Here is a 23,413-nt window from a genome sequence, read left to right as displayed (position 1 = left end):
AGAACGGTTCAAAAACGGTCAGCAGCGGGCAGGGAGCCCCAGAGGCGGCTCGGCTCGGCGCCCCGTCCTGCGGCCCTCTGCTCGCCGCACCTGCCCCCCGGCTGCCCGCAGGCACTGGGCGCCGCCGTTCCCCTCTGCCCTGCCTGGGCGCCGGTGCGCGGCTACACCCGGGCGATGGCTGGCGGAGTCTGGAAGGAGGCGTTTCCTTCGTGCCCCGTCCCCGCTGGAAGCCGAGCAGGACGCTCCGCACCTTGTCCCTCTTACAGGGACATCGGGGCGGAGGTGGATGAGCGCCCCGCTTCAGGCGGCGGCCCCCGGGGAGCTGCAGCCCCGCTGCCGGTCGCGGCGCGGCTCTGGGCAGGGGCGACTGAATCCGCCGTAACTTTTCGGCCGAGGCTGCCCGCGATAAACAGGAAGCCCCTCGGCGGGGCTGGGGCCGGGCCGAGCCGAGGCGGGGCCTGGCGCGGCCGCCCGCCCTCCCGCCTCCCGCGCCGCGGAGCCGAGGGGCCGCACGGCTCGGCCCGGCCCGGCCCGCGGCGGCGGCTGCCGCTGACAGGGCGGAGCGGCAGCGGCGGCGGCGTGCCCCGTCGAGGCGCCCGGGAAGGCATCGAGAATGAAATTGCTGTGGAAAGCTAAAATGGTAACCGGGTGTCCCGTTCCCCCCTTCCCCTGCCGCGGGGTGCCGGTGTCCGCGGGGAGCCGGGCGCGCCGCCCGCCGCTTCCCGGAGCCGCTCTGCTCTTCCTCGCCTCCGAGTGATGCTTATCTTCACGAGTAACTGTGTGTGTGTGTGCCTGACACGGAGACGATGAAGAGAGTGCTCCGGAGAGGGGAGTTAGTTACCCTTTGGAGAAATTCAGATGCATGTTTTCTGTCCGCGTTGCAGCGGCTTGTGCTCTTTTGTACGGTTAATAATCTAGGAAATGAGGAGTCATTGCAGCACATGTTCGGTTAAAGTTTGGAAGACGTTGCACTTTTTTTTTTTTTCCATCCGCTTTCTATTATTTGTGAGTTTTAAAGCGTCGACTCTGTAAAGGTTTTTGTAGCTTGAAATAATAGGTTTTGGAAAAGCAAACCACAAGTGCTTTAGATCCCTCCTGTCAAAAGAAATAAAGGGTTGCTGTATTTTAAATGCTTGTTAGCTTCAAAGTTTAAAGGCTGTCTGCCTAAGTAATTCAACAGTTTTAAAAAGTGCAATTCCTTCCATAAATGAAAGGCCAAAGAGATTAATTGCTTTAGAAAAGGGGGGAGGGGGAGGGAGAGGGAAGAGAAGACTGCTAATCAAAACCAAACTATTTCCTTAGAAAAGACTTTATAAAACTATTTAAAATATGTGCTGGTCTAGGAAAAATAGTTAAATGGAAAGTCAGGGTATCTTGATACCACAGGAAAGGACAGCTTGCCAAGAATATCTCCAGTGTTCCCTCAGTCTAAAAGTATCCCATATTGCTTTGATTGTTGTATTTACTTTGTGCAGCCCATCTTCTGCCCTCAGCTCTGTGTGAAGCAGTAGAGCACCTGGTGTAGACTGTGGTTAGCAGAAGAGGGAAAATGTTCCTTTCTCTCTTACTTTTTTTTCTTTCCCCTTTTCCTGGCAGAGCACAATTCGGGACTGGGGTGAAGAGGTAGAAGAGGGAGCTGTTTACCATGTCACCCTGAAAAGAGTGCAGATTCAGCAGGCTGCCAACAAAGGAGCAAGATGGCTAGGGGTAAGTAGAGCTTGCGCGGTGGCATTTTGGAAGGCTGCTCATGGACTTTGGAGTCTGCTCCTGGGAGCTGAATTCCACATGAATTGTTATGATATTAACTTCTAGCACTGACTGCTCTCACTATTTAAAAAAAAAACAAAACACTGAAGTTGTCTGTCTGGGTCATCTGAAATAACTCTCTCCCTGTGTTGACTCTTCCTCTTTTCTTGACGTGTAAAAAAGATTTGACAAGTTGTGGCCATGGGTCAGATGATACTTAGCACAGAAATAAGGATCTTAGCTTATGGTCTGAGAAGTTGAACATTTAACAGTTATTTCAGATGGGGCTATGGCTCGTTTCTGCTGTTAGGAACCTATCTCAGGTCTCCCAGACAAATAGTCATGGTATTTTGACTAATGAAGGTCTCTGAAAAGTTAGCAGAAACTTCCTCAAAACGTAAGTGAATATAGGTTTGGGTCTTATTTTCATATTGCTTTCTCAGCCGGATGAGAAATTAATTGTCTGCATTTCTGCAAGAATTACAGCTCTGTACTGTTTTTCAAAGGTGTATTTAAAAGCATGAAGGCTTTAGTGGTAAGTAAAATGAGCTTAAATGCACACGCACTCAATTTGGCATGCTGCTGAGTGCCTTCACCTTTGTCAGGCCAAGTCCCCAGCTGATATAAAATGTCCTCACCTCATTGGAATCAGTGCAGCTGTGGCAGTTTGAGCCAGATCTTCAGGAGGTAGCTATAACTTTCATACTATTTTGTTATGTTTATATATTTTCTTCGGGATCAAAGGCAATAATAGAAGAACTTGTTTTGATGTAGTATCCAGGTTGGTATTTTAAAGACTTTTAAAACTGCCCTGAGATTTATATAAAATAATTTTCTTGTGAAGTTCCATGAGATAAAGCAATACAGCAGTGCTGAAACTGCAGTCAAGAAAAATAAGCAGATTCTGTCCTGCATACAGATAGTGCTTAGAATCTCCCCTTCCCATGTTTCCAAGAAGTACATAGAGTTCTAATCAGAATGGATAATTTCAAATCTGCTTCCTTTGAGTGGCAGATTTCCCATCTCTGCCTCCTGTTTTTACCAGGAAAAATACTAGAAAGTATTTTTGAGCTCCTGTAAATTTCTCAGCTGGTGGTTTTGTGTAAGACGTGGAGATCATTTTAATGTGTCTGTGTCCCATAAACATACTTTAGAAAAGTAGAATTTTTTCCTGTTTCGGCTATGTTGTTCCTTGTATGTAGGAGGAGTTTGCCAGGTCTTGGTCATATTCTCAAAGGAGGAGTGCATATGTGTTCCTGAGATCATCACCACAGCTGATGGTGCCCATCTTAATAGGAGGACAAGGGACTGCAAGGTCACGGAAGTGACTTTTGGCTTTCTGTGGCTAGATAGTTTTTTCAGGTCAGAATCGAGCCCTCTTTGTGGGGAAGGAGGCAGTGTGTCAGAAGTCCGCACCTGTTCCAGGCATAAATCGGTGACTTCAGCTTCCAGGCTGGCGCCTTTCATGAGCAAAAAATCTCATGCATATTATTTAAAAATATTTTTAAACATATGGGCTGTTTTTTTCCCTTAAGCTCTTCAGAACATAAAATATTTTAAGCTCTTTTTGTGATCTTGTTTTATTAATGGCTTTACTGTGGTCCTGAAGTCAATAAATAGCCTCTAACCCAGAACATTATTTATGAATAGCCATCCCTGCCCCCAGCAGTTTTGCCTTGAAAAGCATAATTATCTCTTTTATAATTGTCATCAAGTGATTTTTTTTTTAATCTGGAGCTTATAGGGTTTTATGATAATTTAATTTTTTTTCTATGCTTTGAAATTCATAGTACTAAATTAATAAGTTGTTGGATTTATCAATGTTGGTCTTAATTTTTTTGATGGTGCTCTTAAGTCAGGCTTAGGTTGAAGACTCAAGGTCAACTGAAGAGTATGGGAACAACCTATTTGTACATCAGCAAGTATTGAGCCTTCATTGTAACAAATATAGTAACTCTGTTACTGATTATGTGCATGCGTGGATTTACTTTCTAAAAAGTTGCTTTTTCAATGTCAGTTTGTGTCCTGTAAAGGTCTACTTAGCAGTTCGAGCTTCTCTGAGGCACTGAGCTTCTTGTGGTTTATTGGTTCAGGTCAAGTTCCTTGTGACTTGAAAAGTCTGAGTCTTTTAAAACCTCGATGTTGCATGTGGCTATTAAATATTGTGTGGTGTCAGAGCAGGGGTTTGACCAGCAGTTCCAGAGTGGTTAGTTCTTAGTGATGCTGCATTTGTAAAGTGATTTGGAGGCATTTCAGCTGAAAAGCATTAGATGGTAAATTATTTGATGTGTCTAAGAGAAATGCAGATCTAACAAAATTTCATAGAACCTGTGGTGAAAGGAATATAAAATGTCTTATTTATTCTACATGTGTTGGGATTTATTACCAATTCCTTTAATTACTGAGAAGCTTGAAATCTTGCTTAAATACGTTCTTGTACAGGTACCAGCAAGTGAATGAGCCTAGATCTTTTATGTTTCAAGATGTCTAATAAACCTTTCTTAAAATTCTCTATCCTAAGAACCCATCCAGGGTTCTTGAATGGTTGGCCCTGTTATAAGAGAATGGTCTGTTTAAAAGCCAATCATAAGATTACAGCTTAAGCACCATAAACACTTGCCTATTTAAATACAAAAAAGTCTTTCTTGTGTTTCAAACTTCTACAATCACTAAAAGAAAAAGGCTGTGGCTTACACAGTCATCAGCAGTTCCATAACTTTCTAAAGTGTGAAGCTTTTGTATAAACACCAAATTTCTTAGCTTTAAATTTAATATTAGACATCAAAGTATGCCAATAATAGCTACTGTTTTTGTCACTAAATACTTAGTCACTAAATATTTAGTGAAGCTTAAGACTTTAAGCACTACAGTATTATGAAATATTAAAAGCCCTACTAGTAGCTCAGTGTTGTGATAGATGCTGCACAAAAACACTGTCCTGACTAAAAAGAATTTACAGACTAAATATCAAATGAGGCTTGTCTGTACACATACGTTGTCTCAGCTGATGATTGGTATCCAAGACAGTGGTATCAATTTTGCAACAGTCTGTTTTTTTTTTCTCAAGTTATTTGTAGACATCAAGGCAATGGAGAGTCTTAACAAAACTTCAAAAGTCATATGTAACTTTTGGACATGTTGAGAGAGAATACCTCCAAACACTAGATTCAACAAGAGAAAGCATGAAGGCATTTTTTGAAAACGAAGTGGGTTTTGGTGTCTCCAGGATAGACCTTGAGAGGTCTCCAGGATCTTGAGAGAGATGATGTGGAGATTGGGAACAAGCCATGAAGGCCATGGAAACTGAGATACATGGCCTAACTTCTTTGTGAGGGAGAAGGATGGAGAAGTAGAGATTTATATAGATGGATGGCACGCTCAAAAGAGGGGATGAGGAGAATGCTTTCTGCAGCCGGCTTTTGAGTGGATGTTCAGCATCATTTTGAATGGCATTACATCAGGCTAGAGAAAGAGGCATATCGGTAACTGGAATAGAAGGTTTGAGAGTGCAGCAAGGAATTTTAATGATGTGGCTAGAAAGAGAAGGTTGTATTTTAAAACTATGACACAGAAGGAACCTGAAAAATGAGATTCAGCTTACCTCTAAGGATGTAAAGACAGCCTGTAGGGAGGCTGGCACCCTATGTGTCAAACAGGATGGTGCTATTGTCCGTGAAGAAAAGACAACAAAGCAGAAAAGACAGATGAAAAGTTTAGAGTTCTGCGGGGTTTTTTGATCTTGAACTGACAGCCAGGTACCCATGAAATGAAACAGACAAGCTGAATCATACCGTAGCCGGAAGCAGATAAGGACAGTAAGGCAGTGGCTGTAAAAGTAGATCAGCTGCTAAACACCTGAATTTCTGTTGCCAGGAGCAGTATGCTGACAGAGTATGAATGGCATTGGAAGACATGAACTCCAGTCAGTGATTTATTGTAAACAGTAAACTGAAGAGTAAACAGTTAGTTGAAAGAGAAAGGAAAGAGCAGCAGGTAGAGAAGTAAGTGGAGAGATGGGGGTTTAAGAGGTGAGAGACTGAAAGAGATTTTGACTAGGAGAGTGATGGGACTATGGGAGGCAAAACGTACAAGAGAAAGCCATATGGGTTGGGATTGGATCCACTGGACAGGCAAAAGGATCAGAGGAGGGCCACAGGAAAGAAACTTCTGCACTTGTCAAATGGTAGAAATGAGAATTGTTCAAGGGGTCCTTTGCAAGGAAGAACAAGAGCTGGAGAATTTGAGAAGCTGGGACTGCAAGTATGGAATGAGATTAAATTGAAATACTGAAATTGCTTGACTATGGAGTGGACAAAATCGAAGAAAGAGGGGAAGGAAAAAAGGGCCTTTCTGGTGAAGGTAATTGGCCTGGTTGTTTTGTTTGTGCCAGATGCCAGTGGATGTATACACTGAAGATGCACCAGGGCTAGGGGCTAGCAGAATGGGCCTTACAGTGATGGAAAGAGAAAAGAATGAATGGAGTAAGACAGTAAGGCAGGAAGAAAATGAATGACCATATAAATAGCAAAGAGGCAAGTGAGGGGGTGGTTTAAGGCTACCCAGATGGGTGAATGTTCTTGGCAAATGACAAGAATTGAACCAAGGCAGTAGATACTATTGCCAGCTGATTCCTTCATCAAATATGACTGATCCAACAGGAAGTTACGCTGTGTCAGTGGGGTTTGCCTTAAATTGGTTTTCAGGAAATGATTAGATTCTGTAGAAAGGTAAGTAGAGTAGGTCTGTGAGATGCTTAGCTTTACAGGGGCACACTTGGAAACTGTGGGAAGTATTTGTGAAATCAAGTGGAGTAGGAAGTTCAGATAGTTGAATGTGTGAGCTTGGAAGTTTGCAAGTCAAAACTGCAAACGCTACCTTGACTTCTAGCTTGAATAAGGGGAAAAAACTTTCAGAAAAGGGTGCAGGAATAATAATCTAAAAAAGATTTATTTTTTTTTTAGGAGTTAGGTTTTGACAAATAGAGAAAAGCTCGTCAGCAGAGAAAGCTGTATCTAAGAGTTAAAATAAGAGTTGCCAAAAGTCAAGCCTTACAATGCAAATGAAAACAAACAGCTAAAGGTTTGTCAGCCATATAAGAACAACAACAACAAAAAGTTTGCTTCACAGAGAGAATGAGATAGGAATTAAAGTTAATCTACATATAACCCAAAAACTAAATAAATTTTTGCCTATTTGCTATTAAGATGACAAAGGTGAACCTGGAGGTTGATGGTAATGATGGCACATGGGACCTCCACATGTCTTTATGTTTTGTCTCTGCCTAAAAGCTTGATGTGTACCCACACTGGGCAGCTGGTAGCGTCCAGCCCAGAACTACAAAGGAACTGGTGTATGAAATGATAGTCGAGCAGCAGGGAGTTTTAATTCATCTGTCAAGTCAGAAATGACATTGTATGACTGGACAACAGCAGTGGTGCCTGTATTTGGGATGGGGGAGGTGTGATCTAGGTAGGTAGGAGATATTTGTCTCACGAAGATAACTGATCATCTAGATTTAAAAAGGCTGTGGGTTTAATCTGTTTGTTTGTTTGAAAGTCTACTTTTGAAATCACTCAAAAAAACTAGTCTCTGGAGAGACTGAGGAATTATAAGGTAGGTGAAGGACCTGTTGAAGAAGAGCTGCTGCTGCAGCTCAAGCTGAAAGAGGGACTGTTAGTGTGGAGACAGGTGCCTAGGGAGCTCTATGCGGGTCAGTCCTGTGACTGAACTGCTGTCTCGTTCATTAGGGTCAGTGACATAAAAGCAGAAGCATGCTGACGAAATCTGATGGTCTGGCAGAGGAAGAAAACACCTGGAGGGTGGAAATATCCTACAGGTTGACATTCAGGATTGCTTTAACAGAAGTGGGATGAAATTAAGTAGCACAGGATGCAAAGGCATGTTTGTGAATGAATTAAAATAATTTCTGCTATAGGATGATATTTTTTGTCCTCATCCCTTCCAACTTTGGGTGTATTAGTCAATCACAGGATATGTGAGCCACCAGCATGAGGCAAAACAGAAAAGGCAAATGTGATGCTCTGTTGTTTTAGATTATTGCCAGCAGAGATGGGAAGCGTGAACCCCCTTGTAAAGTGTCCTGGCTCACAGTCTGTAATTCTGGTAATTTTTGAGAAAGTTGATTTAAACTGGAAGGGAGACAGGAGAGGACTTTTGGGATCATCAAGAAAATGACAAATATGTCTGATTATAATCTGAAGACTATATCTTAGTTAGGTTAACAAAATGAAGATTTAGGGAGTATATGATTAATACCTATAAAAAATATGAAGAAAGCACAAGGGAGGGAAAAGAACCATTCACACCAGCTATAGACTGGTGTATAAATTGTTAGAAATGTGAAGAAGTTTCAAATCATCAGAGCAATGAGATAGTGGAGTGACGCTCCAGCAAGAGTCAAGGAAGCAAGGAACCCAACAGCATCAACATTGGAGCTGGATCAGTTGGTGAAGAGGATTATAAGGTAATTTCCTTTGATAGCAGAACACAGCATCCTCCAATTGTATGTTTCTAAGCCAAGAGGAAATATAAGAGTAAGAAAGTGTGCAGCAAAGGGGAGGATTGGGGTAGATCATTGATATGGAAGTTGCATTTTTGAGGGAAATATGTGGGAGTTTGTGACAAGAGAAGAAGAGAAATCCAGATGTATAATCAGAGAGAGGGAAGTCGATTGTGCAGAGCTGGTTGTATGTAAGAGATGAAGACGAGAGGAGAGTCCAGAGAAGAGAGGCTGCAGAGGAGAACATTTGGGAGCAGCTATTTTGTGGTAGAAGTCCCCCATAGTCTTCTCCAGGCTGATGAAGAAAAGGTGTGCCTGTAAAGCCTTGGTTAATTCAAGGTAGACAGTGGTGCTGGTCTCTCCTGCTGCTGGAGGGACCAGTATGCGAAGAGGAGGTCGCTGTCAAATTTTAGATTTGAAGCAGTTGTTCTAGAGGCAGCGAGAGAAGGGCAAGCGGGAGTGAGGAGTACAGCAGGGAGGGGGGGAGATGCATGAAGAGAGTGCCTTGTTTGTGCAGATGTCTGAATATGCACTTGGAAGCAGAATATGGAGAAGTGGATGCAGAAAAGTAGCAGAGAGGTGTTAGAAAATGTTGGTGTGGAATTGGAGGAGGGGGAACAGTAGGGTAAGAAGAATAGAGTGGATGCAGTGCCGCAGAAAATGAGCTGTGAAAGGCATGGGTGTGGCATGGGCAGATGGACAAGACAATTACAAAATGAAAAGCAAACAAGAGTTTTCAAAATGCTGTGAAGTGACTTTTGTAGACCTCCCTGTTAACTAGCTAGAGTGCTTTATCTCCCTCTTCCAGGGGTTAGGGAGAGGTGGGCGACCGGTGTCCAGCCCTCAAGGAATCTGAGGGAAGCAGAGAGGAATGAGTCTTTGAGACAGGAGGGCCTTCCTAATGCTTGCAAATGTTTTTCCTATTGGAGTCCTTTATCCAGGAAGGAGTGAGGAAGAGACCTGCACTCTGCCTCTGGAGTTTTAACTGGGGCAGGTCACAGGAAATGCAGCCAGGAACGGGAGTTCCCCCAAGCCTCTGTGCACTGGAGGAGGCCTATAGAGACTGTATCTCCACATCTTAAATGATTGCTAAGCTTTCAGAGCCAGTCCTCAAGCCTCACGTTTCTTGCTCTACTGATGGATGACACAGATTGCTCTTCCTTTCAGTCTTAAATATCCAGATAACAGAGAAATACTATGCTCCCTCATGGCCAGTGCTGCCTGGGGTTTAGTTAGCCATTGGTTATATGTCTAGAGGGGATTTTAGATACGTGTTTTTTTCTTTCTGCTTTCTTTTTTTGGCTACAGCTGAACTTCTGGCTCTGGGGTTTGTTCAGGCAGAGATTGATTCAAAACATTACTTGTCTCAAGGTGTCTTTAATGCTGTAACATTGGGAGTATAGCAGAACATGTACTTCCAAAACTATAAATGAACTGCTGTAGAAGGGTGCTTTACCTTCAAAATTCTGAGAGGGGAAAAGCCAAAAAGTACCAAATCTGTCATTAAATATTTTTGTGTTTTCTTAACACTGATGTTATTTGATAACGACCTTTTCTGAGAATTTTGTGGTGTTTAAAAATGAATTTTGAATGATTGTCTTGCACTGCACACTGCATATGATCACAAGTTTGGCTTCTAAACACCTCTACAGTCACATACATTGGCAGGAAGCTTGTGTTGGAGAGTTCAGTCAGAAAAAACATTACAAAAACGTCTGTCTAACTAATCTGTATCCCAGTTAGGACCTAGGACATAACCTTCTCTTTGACTCGAACAATATGTCAGAAAAGAAGTTTTAGTTTGGATTTTTTTCTTTCCAACACCGACCTCCTAAATACGGGTTGATATTTAAATGGTGCCTGGAACCATCAACATTTTTGGAACACGAAAAACTTCAAATTTTCTCTGAGCCTGCTCCTGCCCTCCCATATGCCCTTCTGAACCAGCTCTGTGATTTCTTTTTTATCTTACTCTTGGGTCCCAAATGTTCTGGTCAAGTGTAGTTTCCTGTGCAACCAGCAGGCAAGGACTTGGCTGATCTTTGTCCTTGCTGCAGCTTGCTGTTTTGTCTCTTGATTTATAGCATATGTTGGTCCCTTTTTGTTAAATCAGACTCTTTGGAATCAGGTTCCTGCAGCCTGTCCCGACCGCCCAGACCAAGGCCAGGGTATAGTTCTGACCATATGTTTGGCAGAAGGAGAAAAGCAGTTCCCAAGGAGCTGACAGGCTCTCTACAGAAACCGGGTTGCACTATTGTCTGCACTGAATGCCTTTTCCTCCAAGGAACTGTCTTGGAGATGGAGAAGTAAGAAAGATGGGGTGTGCTGACATTGATTTTTGCATGGTGGAAGATGCCTGTCAACTGCTAGAGACCCACAAAGAAGATATATAGGAGACTTCAGAGGGAACCAAATGATTTTACCTGTAGGCAGGTACATAGTTATCAAAAAGAAAGCCTTGTCATCTCATTCAGCTTGCCTTTTGGTTTTGAGTAGGCTCTTTCCTCCTGTCCTTTCCGTCAGTTGTGGGCATAATAGTACCATAGCATTGTAGCCCTTATTAATGACTTCTTATGAAATATTTTTCTTCTTACTTCCTGGTTCAGGCACAGATCTCTGTTCCAGGGATATCCCAAGTAGCACTCTGCAATGTGGTCATCAGCTGGGTAAAGGCTGTGTGTGGAACAGACACTCAGAAATGAAACCTGAGCTTATTATGAGTTTTAAAATGGAAGCCTGAAAGATTACTGTCTTTTACTTTCCCAGTTCCAAATACAAAATGCATAATTAGAAGGGTAACAGGCTTTGTAGCACAGTACCATGCTCTCAGTTGAGTTTAAAACCTCCCATTCCAAGCTGTCAAAGGGTGACAGGATGTCAGTGCTTTAATCTTGCGGTGTTAACACTGAGTTAAGGCTGTAGGATACTCCGGTGAGGCCATACGGAACTAGGGAGAGAGGCACAGGCAGCCTTCCTATAGGGCTGTGCAGAGGCATCTCTTGCTAATGATCATTATATTAAGTGGAAGAGCAAGAGGTAAGGGAGGCCTCTTGAGCAAATGTTGCTGGGGACTGCACTGTTCTGTTTTTGCACTGGTTGTGCGTGACTGCATTTTGGAAATCTTGCAGCCAGCCTGCTTATATATGAAAACTTGCTTTTGACATACTTTCAGTTTACCTGTGATATGTAGGAATACAAGAACATCCTGTACTATAATTGATCTCTACTGGGAATTCATCCAATAGCCAGGAGGCCTGTCTTTTTAAACTATGCTTCTTGGATGGTAGAGGTTCTCCCTGAATTGTAGCATCCTAACCGTCTTGCTGCTAACATCACTGAACGTTATCTTGCTTGCTTTTTCAAGAAGAAATAAGTGGAAGGAATAACAAAAAAATCAGCTTGTTCTGCAAAGAAACTGGCATTTTCTTTCTGAATGCTAGAAGATCTAGGTCACTTGTTGGGTTAAAGAAGTGTTGGCAAGGAATGTGGCTATGTGTCATCGGAAAGCCTGGGAGAAGCAGCATACGAACTGGACTGAGATGCTGTAAAGAGAATAGCCCTGGAGAAACCATTAGTTTTACAGTTTTGGTTTTGATGTTTTTCATTTAAGAAACAGGCTGAAGCATTGAGAGCATGTTAGTCATGCTTGTATTTAAATTTAGCCTTGGTAAAGCTAATTAAAAATATGTTTAGTGACAGTGTGTAAATGCATGCTTTGAACTTGCATCTTCTACTACTGCTGTAAGAATCTATTCTAAATATATAGCTTCCTATAGCTAGCACTGTAAGGGGGTACAGCTGTGTGAAGATACGAGCACAAAGTGATCAGATCATAGCCTAGCCCTGTGAAGAAAATGGGGTTACCTTGTGTGAAAGGGGTAAATGAATGCTAACTCAGCATGAATCCTTTTCTTGTCTTTGTGTAGCTGGTGTGTAGTATCTTGTAAACCAGAGGCAAAATGTGTGTGATGTCTTAGTGTTGTTTATCACCCCAGTAAGATAGTGTCAGAGATTGTAAAACATTATCTTTATGAATAAGACTTTTTTGGTTTTTTTTTAACACCAGAAAAACAGTGTCCCTCTTGCATTTGAAATGTTATATTCTTAGCGGATTGCTCAGCAGCAAACCTGCTTTTGTCCAGTGGATGTGGACAGGGTTGATAGACCATTCTTTGAACCCTGGGATGGTATTTTTGTTATGTTTTATTTGCATACTTTTCTGTATCTCCTCATAGTTAACACAGATCCATCTAGACTTTGTTCCTAAAGGGCTGAGCAGCTGACCAGTGATTGTCTCCAGGGTGTCATCGTGGTTTGCCCCTGCAGTCTCCCAGAACTTCTTTTGCCCTTGATTCACCTCCAAAATGCTCTCTTTTCATGTTTGGTGGCCATACAAGCTCTTGAGACATGACTTGTAGTTCTTCATGGGTGGTACACCAGCATTTAGGGGTGAACTGTAAAGTCTGTGTTATGTTTTTACACCTTCTGGAATAAGAATTTTATTGAGATGTATGAGAATGTGGGGTGTTTTTTGGTTTTGGGTTTGGTTTTTTTTTTTTAAATAAAGTTTTAAAGCTATAGTGAGGAATTCTATGTTTTGGACATAGAAACCCATTTACTATTTATGGAAATCACTTTACCTTGGACCAAAATGAACTCATGCTAACGCCTGAATACAGCTGCACTGTAGTTCAGTTCAGCACCATGTCACCAATAATTTAGGGACCGGAAGGAAAGTAAAAACCTATCCAAGTGAAATGAAAATGATCTTGCATTCTTACATCTTTCATCCAAATGACTTTCAAAGAATGGCCACAAATTTTCACCAAACAGACTATGTGAAATACGTTGTAATGTAACAGAGCACAAAAGTATGAGTTGGGTGGGACTTAAAACTCAGCAGCAGTGCTGTTGCCTGGGAGTTGGTAGAGTTCCCCTTTATTTGGGGAGGTGGGAAAGAGAGAAGAAGAAAGTGTTTCTGGGACAATGTGACTTTAAAAAGGTTATTTTTTTGAGGCTGCTGAAGAGGTTGAAGCATTAGAAAAAGTTCTGAGGGAGATGGATTAGCTGTCAAAGTTGCATGGTAATATTTATTTAGTGGCTTCATAGTGTTATCACACAGCTATCTTCTCCACATGTGGCATATATGCCTCAAGGAGCAGCTGCTTAACAATGCACAGCAGCACATTGAAACAATTTAGGACCAGAAATGAATTAATTAAAACCACTTGGGGAGAAGACCTGGACTTCTGAGAGTCCAGAGTTCTGTGGAAGCATTCGCCAACTGTGCAACAGCAGTTGCGAAAGAAAGCTCAATTATTAAGCTGTAGCAGAGAACGAAGTGAAGCTTAGAAGATACTACTAAGGAGATTACAGTAGCACCTCACTCATTCCTGATGCTTGTTCCCTCATCTCAAAGATAAGAGAACTAGAAAAGGGATCCACAGATGGGAAAGGATTGCCAGCATTTGGAGACACTGAGAAGGTGAGGACTGTTAAATTTGCGTCTTAGTGCAACTAGGGTTGATGTGCAGGTTTAACAATAAAAGCATTTGTTAAATCTTCACAGAATTGGGGCTCGATACTGGCGATGAACAGGAGAATATAGTGAAGGCATTTAAAACAGTGAGTGGAGAAGGGATGCTGTATCTTCAGGGAGTGTTTGGTGGGTTTGAAAGCAAGGGAAAGAAATATGTAATTTTACATTGCATGTAATTAACCTGAATGACTCGCTGCTGGAAGAAGTAATTGAGTCCAGCTGAGTCTAGAAGGATTCAGAAAGGATTAGATATTTATATAAATAATGAGAACAAATGCATGAATACTACATGAGAATTAAAACACAAGACGTAACTTTTTGTGATTTAGGTATAAAACAAACATGTCCTGCAGTTGAGAAGAGTCTTTTCCTTTAGACTGGTTATTCTGTATGTTATGGGTGTTATTTCTTCACCTTCCTCTATACCATCTGGCCATTGTCAGAAGGAAAAACTTCTAGTTTAGTTTAAAATGACAATTATTATGTGTTGCTGTTTATAAAGTTCTGGTTTCAATTTGTTTGCAGCAAATATTTAACGAGGCAGAATAAAATTGAACACAGGCACTCATAAAAAGAATCATGAGAACTTTAATGCCCAGAAGATGTCAGGGCCATATTGCAACACAGTATGGGAGTTTGTTGTGGGCCTGTTTTCCAGCAGTCCTGCAACCTCCTCCTGGTCAATGAGAACTCTGGGTGCTCAGATCCTGCTTTTTTTGTGAGTAAAACAAAAGTCGGCATCCTTGCTGTTTTAGACTCTGCGAATGTAGGAATCGTGTGGGTTGCCCTTTGCTTTACCCCATTCAACTTCATAATAGCTGCTTTAAAAATAAGGCAGCTAGAACAGAGTATGGTACTCTACATGTGGTCTCATCAGGCCTTTTATGCAGTGGAAGAATAATGTCCTTTGACTTGCTTTGGTACCCTTTATTTATACTTTGCAGAATTGTTTGCTTTTTGTTGCTGCTTCCAAGAGTTGTGCTGAAAGATTTAATGTTCTGCCTACTCTAACCCTTCAGATCTTTTCTCTGATCTGTGTGCCACAGTGTGACCTTTGAGGGTAGTATTTTCAGCAGACTTTTTTGCTGGCCTCTTACATTTCTCTACATTTAGTTGCATAAGCCATCTGTTGCCCATCAGAGTGTAGCTGCTGTTTAACAGCTTTGGCAATCAAAATGAAACTTTGGCAGCCTCCACCTTAAGTGTGAAGCTTTCTGCCATTTTGCATGGTAGCAGTCATTAACCTTTTGCTCTGTCAGGTTACTGGGTTACAGTTTGATGGAGTTTTTACTTGTTCCTCTTTGCCACCAATTTGTGTCCAAATACCAATTTATGTCCAAATTTTTGCAATCATTTCTGTGTAGCTCAGCCCTGCATCAGTACAGAAGTTACTGCATACTGCAAATACTGAAATTTGTGGTGGTGGTCTCTTAGCTGCTGCTGTTCCACTTGTCTCCCATGACTTAAAAATAACGTGAAATCTTCTCTGAGAATAAATTGTTTGCTGTATGTGAAATTGAGCACATGAATTATTATGTATAATGGCCCTGTCGTACCAATTTGAGGACAATTGTGATGCTGGATTTAGAAAGGTACTGCCAGTCAGGAGTCCCATGCTTGGTATTCATTAGTTAATGACTCACTCTGGGGCTTGAACTGACCAACTTATCTTCTGGGGTTTAATTTTCTCACCTGTAGTATACTTACTATTCATTTTGAGATTTAGTGATCCGAGAAGCGTAGAGGCAAACTCTTGTGCTTTAATACGACTGCGTAGTATTCAAACCTATGAGAGAGAAAACTCTTCTACTGTGCCGGACACACAAGAAAAGTTCTGTAGCAGAGCAAGATCCTCCTGATATGCCCTGTGACTCTGTTGTACAATCTTTACCATTGAAATGTTAGAGAGCAATATATTCTGCTGCTTACAGCTGCAGAGGCTTGGCTCTTCTAATCCGTTCTGTGAAGAGAAAGGGTGTGTTGAATGCGACACCAGCATTTATCTCCTTCTTCCAAAAACCTTCCAGCAGGACCGCAGTGTGCCACGCAGCACACGGAGGAGTGCCTCCCCTGCGCAGTGGGTTGCAGTGGCTTCAAGTGCTGCATGGGTCTCCAGCTCATGGCCTGTGGACTACAGCCGGCAATGCTGCCACTGAGCCACAATGGCATTAATAAGGTGTAGGCATTTAAAATGTTTTTGCAGAGTGATCCTGTTATTATATTCTATTCTTTCATCTGTTTTCCTCTTATGTTCTTCCCACCTTTTTGTTCTGCAAGCAGTTTAAAGGACTATTTTCTTTTCCCCTCCCACCCCTTCAGCTGCTTTGTACAGTTGCCTTTCTCCTTATGAAGGCTCAACTTTTCTCCCAGTCAATAGCTGTTTCTTCCTTTCTAGGGAGTCCATGGGCTCTTTGTGCAAGTAAAACAACATGTTTTTATTATAAAGTGGCATTTTCTATTGAAAGGTCTCAGAATTATTGAACAATATGGAATGACTGAATGCTTTGAGATGTGTTCAAATTATCATAGCTATTGGGCTTCAAACTGGAGACTTGTGATCGATCGCATGTAGTAGCTGAGACTTCCTGATCTCAGTGACTCCTTCTGACTCTTAAAAATCAATAATCTAAACTTCTGAGTATCTATATATCCTAAAGCAGAAATAGACCATCACATATTAAAGAGCTATCTAGGGTTTTATTTCCTCCTATATATAGTTTATGCCCCACATAAACTTGCATAAAAGCTTGCATGCATTGAATCATATTGATTTGACTTAAATCAAGTGCAGAATGTCCTTCAGTTGTTTATAGTATTCACCTGGATAAAACTTACTAGATGAGGTTGGTAATGTTTCAAAGCTTTGTTGGTGTTGGGATGCAAACGACAAGTCAGTACAACCTTAAGGGTTAACTCTGTTGTCTTCAGTGCAAAAGAGATTAGTTAACTAAAAGTTCCTGAGGTGCGTTTGGAAGCCAGTTTAAATATTACGTGCAAATACAACAGAAAATTATTATGAAGATATGCCTACGCATCCTTTTGTCTGTTTGCTTGGTTTGTAGTAATCTCTGGCTCTACCTGCAGTTCACTTTATATTTTTAGAGTAGAAACCCTTTAGGGCAGGGATGGTGTCTTACGTTTTGACATGGCAGCCATTGTGCTGCTGTTGGAAATGTTTCATAAGTAACAATAACGTATTTCATTTGGAAGTCAGATCTTACGCTTTTGCATTCCTCCCATTGAGTGCTTCAGACTGATTCTGGCTGTGCTTTCGGTCTGCTGGCTCCCTGTAGCATACAAAATGTGAATGAACTCTTGCACACTTACTTAAACCATGAGGCTTGCATTCTTCTTCATGCAAAAACAGTCATCTTGTTCAGGAAAATGTCAGGTGGCCATAGAGTTAGAACAGGACAGAGAACAACAGAGGTATGCTATTAACTCCTGATGGGTAATTAAACAACAACCCGGGGGGGGAAGAACAGACAGTAAACATGGACGATTTCTGTTTTATCTTACAGCCTGACATTTTTTTGTTCTTTCTTTCCCCCTTACTTGTAAGCTATACTTTGTCATTCTGACTCAATACCTCCACATAACTATGTGTGTTTTGATTTGTGTCCATTGCCTAAGGATTTAAGTTCAACTGCAACATAGCATTCTTAAACTGAAATACAAATGTCTGCAGCGGGTTCAACACCAGCTCACACAACCCATGCTGCTTTCTGCTGTGTTGGAAGAGATGGGTTAATGGCTGGGTGCTGTAGTTATAAGAAGGCAGTAATTTGTGTAGGTATGCAGTATGTTTAGTTGCCATATGCTTATGCGGTTTGTCATACAAAATGCAGAATTTGTCACAGAGAACATACCTATAGAATCAGCACAAGGATGTTGCCATCACAGGTATGGTACATAACAGTCACGCATGTAGTTGTATATAGACACTCCTTTTCTCTATATGTGTGTGTATGTGTACAAGAGAAGAATCCTAAGAGATTCCATAATCTGATCCCCTGTGATGTCTAGATAATATAGTAAAAATGCAGTTTGGCCTGGACTAATGATTGAACTAATATTTTTGGACTCTTTCAGCACTTAAATAAATGTTCAAGCTGGTAACTCTTAATATTAGGTAACGTTAGCTTACTATTACTGCTTTTTCTACTCAGACTCCACCCTGGAGAGGTCTCTTAGTTTCAAAACAAAGGGTAGTAAAAAGTAGAGCCATTGAAATGAAGTTTATAATGCAGTTTAGGTATGTATTCATGCTGTGATCATAAAAATGGTTTTCTTACTGCTAGCCTATTTCTTTTATAAAAGATGAAAAAAGGTTGGCAATAGAGATTGCTCACAGTAATTATTATGAAACATGTAACAACATTTCCTGGATATTTTTTCTTCCACAAAAATACCTTATGTTTCAAGTTCAGTTTATTTTAAAATCTGAATCAGTCTTCTGCTAAATATTTTTCTCCTCTGTCAGAATGCATTTAATTTCCCCACACCTACCATTTTATTTTCCAGCTATTCATACTATTAAAATCTATCACTCTTACCTTGCTGTTGATACCGAGCGCAGTAGCAGTTTACACTGATTTCCTGAGTCAGTATAATTTTAATTTCTGTGTACTGTTTGAGCAAGCTTTACAGTGTGAAAGGAAAGGCAACAATACAATTAGGATGAATAAAACCATTTTGGATTATGTAATGTGCATTCATGCTACTATTAGGCAACAGAATTATGACTTGTGGCGTCCTTAAACCCACTTCGAGTTCAGCAGTGTTGCCTGCTGTCTCATACAGGATGTTCTTTGTTTCTACTGACTGAGCAGAAAGTGATGATGAGCTCCACAATTAAATTAAATTACATTCCTGGAAGGGGAAAAAATTGTGATACTTTTCCTGTGAAAAGTCACACTGTGTTTGACTACCAACAACGTAGGTATTGGTGAAAAATGGTCTTTACGTTTCTGAACGGTCAAAATACAATTTTTTCATGTTGACCTATAATTTTCATTAAATGGTGTGACTCTTGCCATATTAAATCTGTCTGTCTGTGTTAGTGGTAATAGCAATCATCCCTTCTCTTTGCTATATTTGGCATTTATTAAAACATGGCAGCATATTTTGTTTCAGCATTTTTCATGAAAGAAGCATGGCAAATGGCTTCACTAACCAGTGTTTCACAAACAGAATTTGTATAATAGCTTTCCTCTGATATTTCTTAGAGTAGACATAGAGATGTTGTCATCTTTAACATCCAGACAGCTTATAAATACGAGGATAATTGAGAATTTTTAACTTCTGTGCAGTGGGGATGTCATTGGACTGATATCATAGCAGTATTAAGTGGCATCAAAATTCAGTTGTACTGGAAATAATCCTGTGCTGTCTAGCCTTGTGTCAAAATAATCAAGGGTCATATAACCATAAAATAGGGAATTAGGGAGATGGGAGGGGACGCAATACTAAAATTGCAGTTATGCAGTAATTGCAGCATAAGCATTGAGGTGGATGAGACCAGGACATAAGGCTTGGGACAGGGTTACATACCTTGAAGGACAAGGCTTTTGATTTCAAGGCAGACTATGAGTTATTTATGGGCTTGGACGATGACTTTAGCAGCTGTATTTTTTATATCTGAGAGAATATTGATGTAGGTGACGTGGCATGAAAGGTCCAATGTTGCAGGCCTTTGAAATCTAGATTAGTTTAAAATAGGAGAAAGTATTCTGTGTAGAGGCCATAGTGTTGTCACATGTTGAATCAGGTAACTTGACTTCTACTAGCTTATACAGTCTGCCTTGTATAAAGTTCTTTCATATTTGCATACAAAAGGAGTCCTGGAAGGACGAAAAGGGACTAATATGTGCTTTTAGGTCGGTAATTTAACCTAAGATACTTAACGTATTGAAGTGAGGAAGGTAGTTTATTACCTGTGCGTGTTCGTGTGTGTTAGAAATGCTCTTAAAGTTGGGAAGTTGACATGGCCTTAGCCATTTATGCCACGTTTTCAGAGTTCAGTTAGCTCTTCTGTAGGAGATTTACACACTAAGTGAATTCCATTATGTGTATTCAACCTGGCTGCTTACAATGCATATCAGCGTATCATGTCATTTAACAAAAATATCACAATGATTTTTGACAGTATTCTTTTTTCAAAGTATTTGTTCATGCCTGGGTTTGTACTGCCACTTGCTTGCTGTGCCCTTAGTTGTTGGCTCGTGACAGTATTCTGCAATCGTTCGGTAACAGTGCAAAAGCTAAGGCCATGTGAAGGTCTCTTCTGTTGAACACTCTCGTGTCTCAACCCTGTATTAAGATCTAGACTGACTGGTATTGCATGACACTGGCAGGTGAATCCTCCAAAGACGGTAAAATGGGTGAGGAGGAACTGGGGAGAAGTTTTCATTTCGGTAAGAGACGGTTTGTTTTCAAGTTCCCAGTAGACCTTACAAAGAACTGAGCTGGGATCTGGCCTTTTGAGCTGAATGCATGGATTTGTCATGTTTTCAGTTGCCATTTTTAGCTTCCACCGCCTGCTTATTGCAACAAAACTGGGTTGGTTTGGTGGTCTTCTACATCTGCTGTATGGACGTGGTGTAGAAATGATATTGCTTAGTTTTATAGAGTACTTGTCATCTATGGACTGTGAAGTACTTTTTAGGGGAGGTCAGTGTTAATCTGCCCTTCCATAGCTGGAAAAACTGAGGCACACAGAGGTCTTGCATATGGCTCTACCCAGGGCTAATATTACCACGGCTTGAATTTCCAGAGAGCTAAGACTCTCTTGAGCCACCTTTGAGGACCTCCTAAGAGGGACTCTTCTTCCTGCAAAACTGTCATCTGAAGAGCCAAACTCCTTACCATCTGCAGTTAGCAAATGTTCTGCCTTGTGCAGCTAAAATTTCTGAAATTAGTTAAAATCTGTGAGCAGAGAAAATAGTTGCACTTCTTGCAAAGTTCGGCCAGTAGTTCTGGCTAAACTTAGTGGTAGCCAAGCGCATATTTGGCTGTGTAATCTGATTTGTCTGAAGTTTTATAGATATGGATGATACTAACTTCTGGGGTAGCGAACAGTAGAAACATCCTGCTTGATTATGCTGTGTTTTCAGATAATCATAATTGAGGCTTGCATTCTGTATGTAAATATATTTGCTGTGCTGTGATCCTGAACCTCTAAGTATTCCTCAGATGGAAGGATACCTATCATTGTAATCTATAGTCAGGATTACTGAAAGCTGTTTCAGAGTCAAGTGAAATATTTCAGCTGTCAGCCACCTTTTGTACTATTTTTCCCCGCTCAACACCCCTTTCTTTCTCCTTTATGGTTCCTGGTAAGTAACTCAGCCTGGGAACTGTAAGCAGGCTTTGGCACCTGCGAATTTCCAGGACAGATTGGAAGCAGTGAGAGTGTGGGGAGGGAGGAAGAGAAGTTAAGATAAGGGTTGTTAGCAGAAACACTAATTCCTATTTACTGTTTCTGGGGCACGGGGGAATGGCCCCAGCTGCCTATTTCTCTCTCTTAGGGACCCTCTATAACCCATACCTGTAAAAGCTTTTATTAGTTTTGACAGTTAATCACTGACTGTTTTATGCAAGTCCAAAGACTCTACGTAGAGCTCTTCCCTCATGGAGACACTATGTAACACTTCCTTTGTCTCCAGAAGTCAAAATATTTTAGAAAATGGGCTAATTTTACTGCCAAAATGGGCAATATACCTATTTCCTTGCCTTCGTTCTGATGCCCTACTCACTTAGCTGTCTATTATTTTGAGTATTTATTTACTGCTCAGTTTGGTGGTTGGACATTTTGGTGTTCCTATGCGCTGAAGAGAGGAGGACGCTGAGTTTTACAGAAGTAATTCTCCTCTAATATAGAACGGCTTTGGAAAGATATTTAATATGGGACACATTTGTTTGCTGGGTTAGAAGAGTGTTTCTAGTAAATGTCATTTGATGACAGCTATTCCTCAAACAATGTAAGATGCACATGACTAAGAGTCTTACCTGACTTACTGGTTTCTTTTTCTTGCTTTTCTATTTTAAATTAGGAACTTGCTAAGCTTCAATGTCCAATCAAGACCACCACAAGGAATAGTTATACATACTGACGTATTATGAAAATAATACGTCTCTGGCATGCTTAAGAGAGAACAAGATTGTGGTGACCTGTAGAACTGTGAAACACGACAAACAAAAATGAAAAGGGTTTAAGTAATCTGATGTTTCAGGTTCAGTTAACTCAGTGAAGGCAGTAAGTCAGACGAGAAGAGGGTGGGAGGGCTTGTCTTGATTTTCTTAAAAGTCCTGCTAGCAAAGGAGGTGGGAATCAGGATAAGAAGGAATTTTTTGTAGGTAGGAAACAATGACAAGGTAAGTGCATAAATCATACAAGATAGCTAGAGATGGAGATTTGGGACTAAGCTGTTGGGGCAATTTTTGGTCTCTTTAAAAAGCTTGTATGTTGCATAGTGAAACCCTCGGAGGACTTGATTCTCACTGAATAATATGGCTACATTTCTTTGCTGCACAGATGCTTCTAAGAAGTGGGCCAAATTCAGAGGAGGAATTTATATGTTCCCATGGCTGAGTAAGTTCCAGCATTTGTAAGAGTTGGACAATGCCATCTTAATGTAGACCTCTTTGAAGATTCAATTTCTTAATGCACTTGCTTAAACTCCTTTAGATGCATGCAGCGAGAGGTGATGTGTAAATTAGGCTTCTTTTGCTTTGATTAATTTAGAGCTTGTCCCGCATAGTTCACCGATATCCAAATGAGTCTAAATTTGCATAACTTCAGAAAGTGTGAGAATGCACAGCTCAGCACCATGGTATGCATGTTGTTTCTTATTTTCCCCAGAGTGGCTTTAAGTATCTGCAAGGTGCCTGGGTGAAAGGGTTCTAACTGAGCAACAGCATTTGTGTAAGAGGTGCTTCACCCCCCTAAATCTGACCCACAGCTTTTGTTACTGTTTGCCAGCTCTTCAGACAGATACCAGCCAGGCTGTGAGCTCTAAGGATACAGAAAATGAGAATGCCTTTTGTATAATGATCATGGAATTAATTGGTCCTGGAAACTCTGGGTTGCTGCCAAGAACGGTTATTTATGTGGTAAGAAAGGAAAGGAAAAGGGTGGAGCTTTGGAAATCCAGGAATACCCCTAGCTGTCGGGTCATAGGAAAGAGCTCATAAAGTTATTTTGGCTTCTGAGTTTGGTGCAGTCAACATGCAGAATTCTGATTTTCAGCAGCATCCAAAATGAGGAAATGGGAGTTAGCGAAGTGGAGAGAACTCTGTGGAGAGCTCCATAGTCATTTTATTTCCAAGTGCACTGTATGATAAAAGCAGCTGCTCCTGCAAAGGCAAGCATCTATGCTGCCTGGAGTCTGCAGGCTGCAAGAGATCCTACCTCTGACCACCCAAATCCTGCATTTCAAGCCACGGTTTCCTAGACTGGAAATTCTGCTTCAAGTTCAGAGTCTTATCTCATGCAAGCTGTTTTTCAGGCTGACAGTTCTGCAGAGTGGAAGACAAGGACAGAGAGGAGAGTGGTGGGATGCAAGGCTCTTAAATACTGCCAGCATTGCAGAACTGATTGCAAGAGG

The 23,413-nt window shown here is 41.3% G+C and overlaps 1 protein-coding gene across 1 annotated transcript in view; it reads left to right on the top strand.

Moving 5' to 3' along the window:
* The first annotated feature begins 552 nt into the window (after positions 1 to 552).
* Positions 553 to 23,413, top strand: part of RGL1 (ral guanine nucleotide dissociation stimulator like 1) — an 83,754-nt gene continuing 60,893 nt past the window's right edge. Inside the window, exons 1-2 of the mRNA XM_076339586.1 lie at positions 553 to 640; positions 1,597 to 1,707. Of these exons, the coding sequence (XP_076195701.1) occupies positions 614 to 640; positions 1,597 to 1,707 (138 nt within the window). The 5' untranslated portion in view covers positions 553 to 613. The remainder of the gene's footprint in view (positions 641 to 1,596; positions 1,708 to 23,413) is intronic.

This window comes from Aptenodytes patagonicus, chromosome 5 (genome assembly GCF_965638725.1).
Source record: "Aptenodytes patagonicus chromosome 5, bAptPat1.pri.cur, whole genome shotgun sequence".
Taxonomy (NCBI): Eukaryota; Metazoa; Chordata; class Aves; order Sphenisciformes; family Spheniscidae; genus Aptenodytes; species Aptenodytes patagonicus.
The sequence above is the reverse complement of the archived record's forward strand: the minus strand, read 5'-3'. Positions and strand labels throughout refer to the sequence as shown.